This window comes from Montipora foliosa, chromosome 13 (genome assembly GCF_036669935.1).
Source record: "Montipora foliosa isolate CH-2021 chromosome 13, ASM3666993v2, whole genome shotgun sequence".
Taxonomy (NCBI): Eukaryota; Metazoa; Cnidaria; class Anthozoa; order Scleractinia; family Acroporidae; genus Montipora; species Montipora foliosa.
In genome coordinates, this window is record NC_090881.1 from 35,990,921 (window position 1) to 36,000,920 (window position 10,000).

Here is a 10,000-nt window from a genome sequence, read left to right on the forward strand (position 1 = left end):
CGGCACGTGTCATACATTTTAGTACATTTCTTTGCCGTTGTCGTCATGACCACGACATGAAACAACCAAATCGAGGGTTTGTGGATACGGGAGCAATGGAGAAATTTAGGCCCCATCCAAACTTATCCGGAAAGTTTTATATGCGCAATTTTTTTTTTCCATGCGAACATAGCACTGATAGCATGCGTCTACACGTATCCGGCGTATTCGGAAATTTCTGAATACGGTTTCAAGAGTGGAAATTATTTAATACGCTACGAATTCGGATACGTGTGGAAGGTCGTATCCTCAAATTTTCGAGTACGCTGACGTAACACTATCGGACCCAGTCTTTCCTGAGTGAGATTGATCAACTCTCCCGTGCAACTCGTTAACGAAACAAAGAGAATAACGCCCACATACGATTTCGCGCATGCTCAACAAGCAAAAGCTTTGCCAAAAGCACTGAGCACTGGAGTGTATCCGGATACGTGTGGACAGTGAAAACGATCCGATCCTTTCTGTATCGGTAAAACAATGACCTGTGACTTGTGACGCGAATTGAATATTGCCGAGTTAAAAGTTTGAATTGCCGAATTGAATATTTGAATTGTCGAATTGAAAGTTTGAATGGCATGTTTGAATTTTGACAAAAAAATGCTCCATACAAACGCAACCCACAGATGGCGTTTAGCCCTGGAATCGATTTCGTAATCGATCCTGGAGAATCGATCCCAGGAATAGAAGACCGGAATCCTTCGATCCTGGAATCGATCCCGGGTCATACAAGTAGAGGGCCAGTGCTCACAACACTACGCCAATCTTGCTCCACTGCGCATGTGCTGCGATTGTTTGAGTGATGACATACGGGTCATCCTCAAGATCCTATCTCCTATCGGCTACGTGTAAGGGAACCCTTTCATTTAAGCAAATACAGCGGAAAAACGGGACTCTGGGATGATATTCGTACGAAGGCTTAGGTAGTACTTTATAGAGTACCACGGGTTCAAATGCAATTTTTAATCAGGATCGCCAAAAATTTGCTGAAAAATCAGAAAAAAAAAAAACGTTTGGCAATAAGCTATAGGCTCTTACCTTGTATCGCAAAATTGAAATTCTCGACACCAGATACCAGCTAGTTTTGAACCAGTAATTTGCTGACACGGCTGCAGCGAGATATATGCGGCATACTTCAGTTGTCCTGTAATATCAGAAACACAAAGATGTTAAATGGCATGTTTTGACGTTTTAATACAGTTTTTATGTGGCTTTCATGATTTCATAGTTTTATAGCTTTACTAGTTTATTTTATTTTTACTTGGAAACTATGCGCATTAATAGACTTTTTTCCTTTTTTCCCAGCAGCCGACGTCATTGATAAAAGGTAACAATACTCTAGCTTCTTCTTCGGTCATGCAGCAAGAAGCAATAGAATTTTCAGACACGGAGTTGCCTTGTTTTTATGTGCACTTTGCGGGTAAATTAAACGCAAAATAAAGCAAACGATCTGAGCATTTTCTTGTTTTCAATAGGGATTCCCGTGTTTATGGGCCTGAAACAGTTCAAATTGAAATGGTGAGTACAGCAGATCAAAAATATAATCCCTTTTAATGGACAAAACATCTTTGAAGAACAGCTTTATTTTTAACTGAAGCACATACCAAAAACAGGCTGCCGCTTACACCATCATGTAGGGCTTATTCATCTGTACACAGCAAAAAAGCTATCCAATTATGAACCTCTTTTAGTTCTCCCTATTTTCCAAAATAAGTCTCACAGCAAAAAGCGCTGACTTCCCACACTTTTTCCATTTTTTTGCAAACTGACAGAAGTTATTAACACAACAACAGCTGTTTTTCGGACAAGCTGTTTACAGCTGAGGCCATTGTAGCCTGCAAGTATAGCGAGACTATTCTAGGCTGTGTACTTGGACGAAGATTGTGTATACCCAAGAGCGAATTAGATAAGAGTGTTGATCTAGAGCGGTTTTCAATTGAGTGTCGAAAGTAATTAGATAATTACTTTGGTTTATAATTACTTCACTCAGTGATTGGTTCAAAGTTCTCGCGCCATTTTTTTCAACCAATCAGAAGTGAAACCAAAACCAATCGTGGCTCGCGCGTGCACATTTTCCCGCGCTTTGTGTCGGCTACGTGTAATTACTTCGAGTTTTGATTGGTTTGCTGGATTGTCTCCGTCCTTTTTGATTGGGCAAAGTAATTACTCTGGTTTTGGTTTTTACGACACTCAATTGAAAATCGCTCTATCACTTTGCGGTCTTGCCCGAGCACAGTCACAAACGGATTTATTTTTAGATACACCTTGCACGCGAAACAAACAAAGGGCCGCCATTTTTAACCAATCAGAAGAAGCCATGCCACGCGTGACTGCTTTTGCCACGTTTTTTCAGGGACACTACGACTGATTTTTGCGGGAAAGGGTATTCTAAAAATAGACTCATTTGTGACTTTGCTGAGGGGTACACCCATGCCATAACAACAATCGTATCTAATTCACTCTTGATGTACTAGGCTCATGGAAGAAACAGAAAAAAGTCAGTAGAAAATAAACAAAACAGATTAAAAGAATAACTAGTAGACGGACCACTCAGTAGTCGATTAACAGTAGGCAAACAAAAGCAACCAAAAGGAAACATCCAGAAGCAACCAGAAGCAAATAAAAGTAGGCAAAAAGCCAAAAGAAAACGAGATCGGAGAAAATCAGACAGAGGAAGAGGTTCTAAAAAAATTTCATATTTCAAAGGAGACCAAGTCAGAATGTTGGCAACTTGGCATCCACTATAGTGCATGTTAACATTCGTCTCCTCAGTTCCAAGAATATTAATTTGCTGAAGGAAGTCATTAAATTTACGTTTGAAGGGGTACTATTCATCGATTTTCTTCCACATTCAATCATTTCTTAATTATCAAATGCCATCTTTTCACTACAGCAGCTATACTTTACAGTTATACACAAGAGTCTAAGAACACAACGTAGAGTTTCTGTATAGTCATTGTATAGTTACGGCATTGGCCATGATTTTCAAACTCGGTTGAAAGTAATTAGACTGGTTACTACGTTTTATATCTTAGCTGAGACGAGATAAATTGAAAAATGAATATCAATTAATAGTCATGTAATATATTTTTAACTCACGACTCTTGCTGTGAAAGTGACATCGTGATTAAATGCAGTTGTAGTAGTAGTAGTAGTAGTAGTAGTAAAAGTAAAAAAAAGTAAAGTGGTGCATTTATATAGCGCCCTTATCACTAACGTCTCAAAGGCGCTTTACAATGATCAACTTACCCCCAGCGGACTGGAAGCATATATACAGGCGCAAATTGCAGCCGCTTCTAAGCAGTCCATGCATGCTGGTACTCATTTTACCGATCTCGGAAGGATGGAAAGCTGAGTGAACTTTAGCGGGAAAGAAGGTCGCCAAATATTCCAGTCTCGGCAGAACCGGGAATGGAACCCGGGACCTTAGGGTTGGAAGGCAGAGATCTTACCACTGCGCCAACCCCTCCGCTGTAGTAATAGTAGAAGTTAGTAATAGTACTACTACTACTACTACTACTACTACTACTACTACTACTACTACTACTACTACTACTACTACTACTACTACTACTACTACTACTACTACTACTACTACTACTACTACTACTACTGCTGCTGTTGCTACTACTACTACTACTACTACTACTACTACTACTACTGCTACTACTGCTGCTGTTGCTACTACTACTACTACTACTACTACTACTACTACTACTACTACTACTACTACTACTACTATTACTATTACGTAGTAATACTTACGGTAAAAATCATTTTCATGAATACCACAGGACACAATACCCCAGGATACAATACCACAGGATCAAACGAGTGTTCCGTGGAAACAAATGAAGGAGGAGCCACCCGATACAACTTTACAAGACTATTGTGTCATCCCCCCTATTGCGGCATACCCGAGCGAAAAGGACTGGGAAATTCCGAAGGGGAGTCTCACCATCTTAAAGGTGATTGGCAAGGGTGCATTTGGCCAGGTTGCTAAGGGACTTTTAAAAAGTGAACCTGGCAATGACAAAGATAATCGACTTGTTGCTATCAAAATGCTGAGAGGTATGTTGACCTGTTACGAATGGTTGTGTGACCATTTTGATCATTCTTCTTTTCTTTTTTTTTTTTTTTTTCAAAAAGGCACTTAGCAAAAAGGATGAATGATATCTATCACAAAACTTTGAAAAACAATTATGACAATTTGCAATTTGTTTTGGGATTTTAAATAAATTTGCGGGGTAACTAGTTCTTCTTGTCTATAATAGGGAGCTTACGAAACGACGACGCCGACGACAGCGACGACGCTACAAGACAATAGGTTTAGTGAGCAAAAACAATGGCTCTGCACGCTCTGCACGTGCGTTTTTCGTTTTGGTACATTTCTTTGCCGTCATCTCCTAAATGACGACGTGAAATGACCAAATTCAAGGTTCTGTGGAGGACGTTAGCACATGACGATGAATTTTCAGTTCCCTCTCTACGCTTTCAACCCACTCACACCAGTTTAATTCCTCGACAGTTAATACACATTTTTAACGCGAAACGACATCAAAAAGCTTCGTACTGATATGAATAACGCGAACTTGCATTTTTAAATGAAGTCCTCGTAGCCGCCGTCGTCCTCGTTTCGTAAGCTCCCAACTAACAGTGAAATGTCCCCTCTTATTGGCTAATCTGAGGTTCCTAAATTTTGGATTGGACACGTACTTCACAAGCATTCCGTTACTGGACTGCGAACTCCACAGGAGTGGAATTTCGCACTCCTATGTTTGGCTACCGAATTCTTACATCTGGATTCTAAATCCCACGATTTGAGATTCCGAACCCCGGAAGAAATTTCTTTTCTTTATTTGAGCATCCACATTAAAGTACATGAGACGAAAATACATGGAAAACCAATGGGATAAGAAATCAGCGGATTACAGTATAAATGTTACATTGTAATTGTGCATGAAGACTTTTTCTGTGTTTTCATATCCAGATCCAAACACAATGAGGGTTGGGAGAATTTGACTCGCGGTCAAGGGTCTGCATACCGACCTCTGTAAAAAGCAGAGCGTGACGTGACAACCATGTTTACAGTACTCTCAAGGAAACACATCTATTGACCAATGAGAGCACTCGTACTATCCGAGTTATTTTATAAATTGTCACGCAAAGATTGTTCTAATTGCAGAGAATGCAACTGATGAAAACAGACAGGACCTCCTAGCTGAATTAAACACTATGAAAAAACTGGATTCACATCCCAATGTGATTCAATTGTTGGGATGTGTAACGAGAACAGGTTAGAAAGAAAGGAAAAGAAAATGAAAGGAAAGGAACTTTATTTAAGTGTCTAGTCGTTCTAGCACTGGAGCACTAATTGGGGACACTGTAAACTGAAATAAACAAGTTAATTGTTGGTTTTTGAGGAGAGGAGAAAACCGGAGTACCCGGAGAAAAGTACCACCTGCATTTATCCAAAGTGAGGCCGAAAATGATGAACTTCATTTAAGTGTCAAGTATTTTTGCGCTGGAGAAGTAACTACGGACACTAAATTGGAGAAAACAAATCTGATCAAACGTTAGTTTTTGCGGGGAGGAAAAAGCCGGAGTACAAGAAAAAAACCTCTCGTAGCAGAGTTGAGAACCAACAAACTCAACCCACATATGACGCCGAGTCTGGGAATCGAACCTGGGCCACATTGGTGGGAGGCGAGTGATCTTCACTGCGCCATCTCTCTTCTCAATATATATGATAACAGTTTAAATGCTCATACAGACAGCAACCATGCAATGGGCTACTAACAACCAACGGTAAATCCAGTCTGTGATTAATTTGAGATCCATTTTGGATACAGAACACTGATCTGCTGGCAAATCTTACTCTAACTTCTCAGTGGAAATTAACGCGCTGCCTCTCTGAATGCAAAGCATTTGATCCAAGAGCAGTTCATCTTGTTGGCTTGGGACACATGGTGTAACACAAATACCAAATGAAATTCCGGCTGACCAAATTATTGTCCCGAGCCCGGTTGTTCAAAAGCCGATTGGCGCTAATCCCAGATTAAAAATTAACCAAGGAGTTCATTTCTCTACTTCCAAATGCTGTTCAACGCTGATATTTGGCAAAAGTATACATTTTGTTTCACCAAAACGTTGAAAACATAAAAGAAAAGTTTACGCTAATCTTGGATTAAGTTAATCGGCTTTCGAACAAGCAGGCCTTGGTATTCTCTGTTGCCATGCAAATGGCCCCTTATATAAAAGTCCTTACATTCAAGTACCTTTCTCATTAGGTCCCATCATGGGAGTCACAGAGTATGCTCCATTTGGGGACCTCTTGGGTTACCTGAGAAAAAGCCGTGGACTCCGGGACACGTACTACAATGACCCGGACATCAAAGCAAATAGCTCTCTCAGTCCCAAACAGCTAGTGGGCTTTTCATGGGACATTGCTAATGGAATGGAATTTCTTTCTTCGAAAAAGGTAAGCCATGTATGGAATAGGCCACTTCGAAAAATACCATAATACTCTTTGTTTGTCCCCCCAAATTTTGCATAAGCATTGTTTTCAGTTTCTCTTGGAACTTACAATGGTCCCAATTAAGAGAAAACAAAAACAATGCCTATCCAAAATTTGGGCGGATAAACAAAGAGTATTATGGTATTTTCCAAAGTGGCCTATACAATATTATCGACAGGTACCCGTGTTGATGACAATATTTTTGGGGATTCTAAGTCTGGGAGAAAGTAGACACAGAGATGCTAGAAGGTGGTTATTTTATGATGAACCCATGCGAGTTTTCGTCGACTCCTGTAGCGCTAAGGTTCACCGAGAAGTTTTCTCCCATGAAGTGGATACTTATTGAAAGCCGTTAGCTTGGCGAATTCCTTAGACTTCGATAAGCACGTACAAGAGTCAATGAAAACGACGTGGGGTATATGACAATTTGAAGGAAATTATAGAAAGAACTTAACCTCCGCGTTTTGCATTAGAGTGGCCTAACCACTTTTCCCCGGGTTGAGTTTCATTTGCTGGTGCGCACGATAAAAGACCTTTCTGGCTATTTATTTTCGTTCGGTTGTTGTTATTTAAGCACCAAGGCTTAGTGTTTGAGCAAGAAAAGTCGGATGCGGACCAATCGGCTGGTTTTCGGGAGGTAACTGGGCTGCTGAACCGCTCTGAGGAAGTCAGCCGTTTGCCGTCCTGAGTATAGCAAGGCAAGCAGCTCACGAGGTCGTTCTGTAAGCGTGATTTCCAGATTTAATTTCTTAACGTTTTTTGCTAAACTGACGATCCATATTTGCCACTTTGCATATATCTCTTTGAAGACATGACGAGAGAAACGTGCCAGGTTTTCCCTTGCACACGGAGTAAGGATTATTTGCAAAGGAAAACCTTAGCTAACCGGCTTTAATTTATTCAAGGACAGCATGAGCTTGAAACTATAATCCGTCTTAAATTGTACGATTAAGTACTCCAGTAATCGGATTTTGTTACCGTCGTTTAAAAACTGCCTAATACTGCCTAATCAGTGAATTTTGTTTGGAATTGACTATCACGAAAAATTTGTTACCCACGATTTTTGCAGATTGTACATCGTGACCTTGCTGCACGAAACGTTTTGGTGGGGGAAAACGAAATTTGCAAGATCACTGATTTCGGTCTGGCAAGAGATGTGTACAAAGAAGACCTCTACAGAAGGAATGCTTCGGTAGGTGTTTACATCATAACATAAGATTTATTCAAGATGGAGCAACAAAAAAATACAAAACATCTTGAAAAGGAAAACTGGAGGTTAACCCTATAATGTTTCCCCAAACATCCTCTTAGAATTGATGAAAACACGAGTCTACTTAAAAGGGATATTGTCTTGGCAGTGCAGGTGATTTTGTGTAGTTTTCAGTACTAATTAGTCGCCCGTGTACTCGATATGCAACTTTAATCCCCAAAGCGTCTTGGCAAAGAATCGCAAAATGGCATTTCACAGTCGCTCAATTTCGACTGACATAGTAAATTTCGTGACCGACCCCTTTTAAGCTCATCAGAAGGATTAAAATCAAATCGTAAGTGATACTTTATATCGCTTGTGAAATGAATGTATTATTTAATACGGTAATTAGTGCTGGCTTAAAGAATGGTCATTTTCTCATTGAGATAAGGAATGCTTATCAGGGTGACATCTGAACTACATAGAATTTTACAAGGTTAATTAAACACTCGATACTGCGTTTCCATTGGTTGTGATTCTCATAAATTCCAGTTGAACCCCGATTGATAACGTGAGTGAAAAAGGTTCGTGTTATCGGGAGTTAAAAGAATAGAAAAAAAAAACAAGGAATTAAAGGGGTTTAATTTTATGCTTGCGTGTTTAATTAATTACCATTCAAACGCCGATAGAAACAGAACATTTTTATAAACAGTGTGGCCCAGTGGTTAGGGCGCTTGCCTTGAGATCGGGAGATTCCGGGTTCAAGAACCGCTCTGACCACTCGTTGGATTTGTTCCTGGTAGTCCCTGGTTCAACTTCCTAGCTGCACTTGTAAATAGCCAACTGGTTTGCCTCCGGCCAGTTGGGATTCTTAACAGTAGTTGTTGTTGTGTTCTGTTGTTTCGTTGATTGTTTCATTGGCCCTGAAAAGCCCCTATGGGGAGCGGCCAATTAAGTATGTATTGTATTGTATTGTATTGTATAGTTCTTGAAAACAAAACAAAACAAAACATTAGTGTAATGATCAGTGGTAGTATTTGTAAGGACATGCGCACTGCGCTCGGTCTGGAAGCCATGATGGATTAAACTGTTAGTGTTCACTATGTATCTGTGTTTTATCTGCTTGCATGGAGCTAAAATAACGAAATCATAACAGTTGGCTGCTTTTCAAGAGTACCTACAGTACTGTATTTAAAAAAAACTTAATACTGTAGTTATTTAGAAAAATATTCTGTCAGCAGTCCTTGACGCTTTCTCCGGTGCAGGATCGTGGTTATGGCAAATTACTCTCTAAAAATGAGGTTCGAGTTATAAAATTATAAAGAAAAGTACTTAAAGGAAAGTAATCATGAATAACTTCGAGTTAGCGAGCAGTTCGAGTTATCGCACATTCCAGTTACTGAGAATGAAATTAAAGTAAAATATGAACTAGTCATAAGAGCAATCCATGGGAAATCAGTTTTACTTTGAGTTAACGGGAATATTGAGTTACTGAGGGATTCGTGTTATCGGGGTTCAATTGTATTGGTGAGTTCACGACATCATAATGATTCTGTCATCTGTGACCTTTGCTATGTTTTGATCCGATTTATTCGTAGGGCCGCTTGCCTGTTAAATGGACAGCATTTGAGTCTTTATTATATGGCGTCTGCACAACAATGAGTGATGTGTAAGTTTGAAAATTTGTTCTCAACACGTTTATTTCACTGAGTGCACCAAGTACCGCTAGGGTGACAAAACGTTGGCAAGAATTTAGCCGGTGACACACGGTTCAACACGATGTTGAACGAAAATACACGTTTTCCTTGACAACTTTTCTTGGCAGTGTAAATGGAAAAATATCACGGACAACTTTTCCCTTGACAAGACAGTGTCCTTGTTCAAAAACTGGCATCATGCTAGTTTTTGAACAAGGAAACTTGCAATTGTCAAGGAAAAGCTTGTCAAGGACGATATTTCCTAGTGTAAATTACTTGTCAAGTGCACTTACACTGCCAAAGAAAACTTGACAAGGAAAACTTGCTAGTGTAAATGAGGCTGAACTTGCTAGTGCCGTGTAAGTCGGCAAGTTTTCCTTGGCAAGTGGGCTTGTCAAGGAAAACTTACTAGTGTAAATGAGGCTGAACTTGCTAGTGCCGTGTAAATCGGCAAGTTTTCCTTGACAAGTGGGCTTGTCAAGGAAAACTTACTAGTGTAAGTGAGGCTGAAATAGGCTAGTGCCGTGTAAGTCGGCAAGTTTTCCTTGACAAGTGGGCTTG

The 10,000-nt window shown here is 40.0% G+C and overlaps 1 protein-coding gene across 2 annotated transcripts in view; it reads left to right on the top strand.

Moving 5' to 3' along the window:
- LOC137983013 (fibroblast growth factor receptor 1-like) overlaps positions 1–10,000 on the top strand; it is a 21,749-nt gene that overhangs the window by 4,781 nt on the left and 6,968 nt on the right. The window contains exons 4-10 of one of the 2 annotated variants that reach the window (XM_068830173.1): positions 1,342–1,363; positions 1,512–1,554; positions 3,831–4,107; positions 5,222–5,332; positions 6,327–6,517; positions 7,623–7,745; positions 9,341–9,411. In XM_068830173.1, coding sequence (XP_068686274.1) covers positions 1,342–1,363; positions 1,512–1,554; positions 3,831–4,107; positions 5,222–5,332; positions 6,327–6,517; positions 7,623–7,745; positions 9,341–9,411 — 838 coding nt within the window. The remainder of the gene's footprint in view (positions 1–1,341; positions 1,364–1,511; positions 1,555–3,830; positions 4,108–5,221; positions 5,333–6,326; positions 6,518–7,622; positions 7,746–9,340; positions 9,412–10,000) is intronic. The other variant, XM_068830174.1, reaches the window with a different exon arrangement.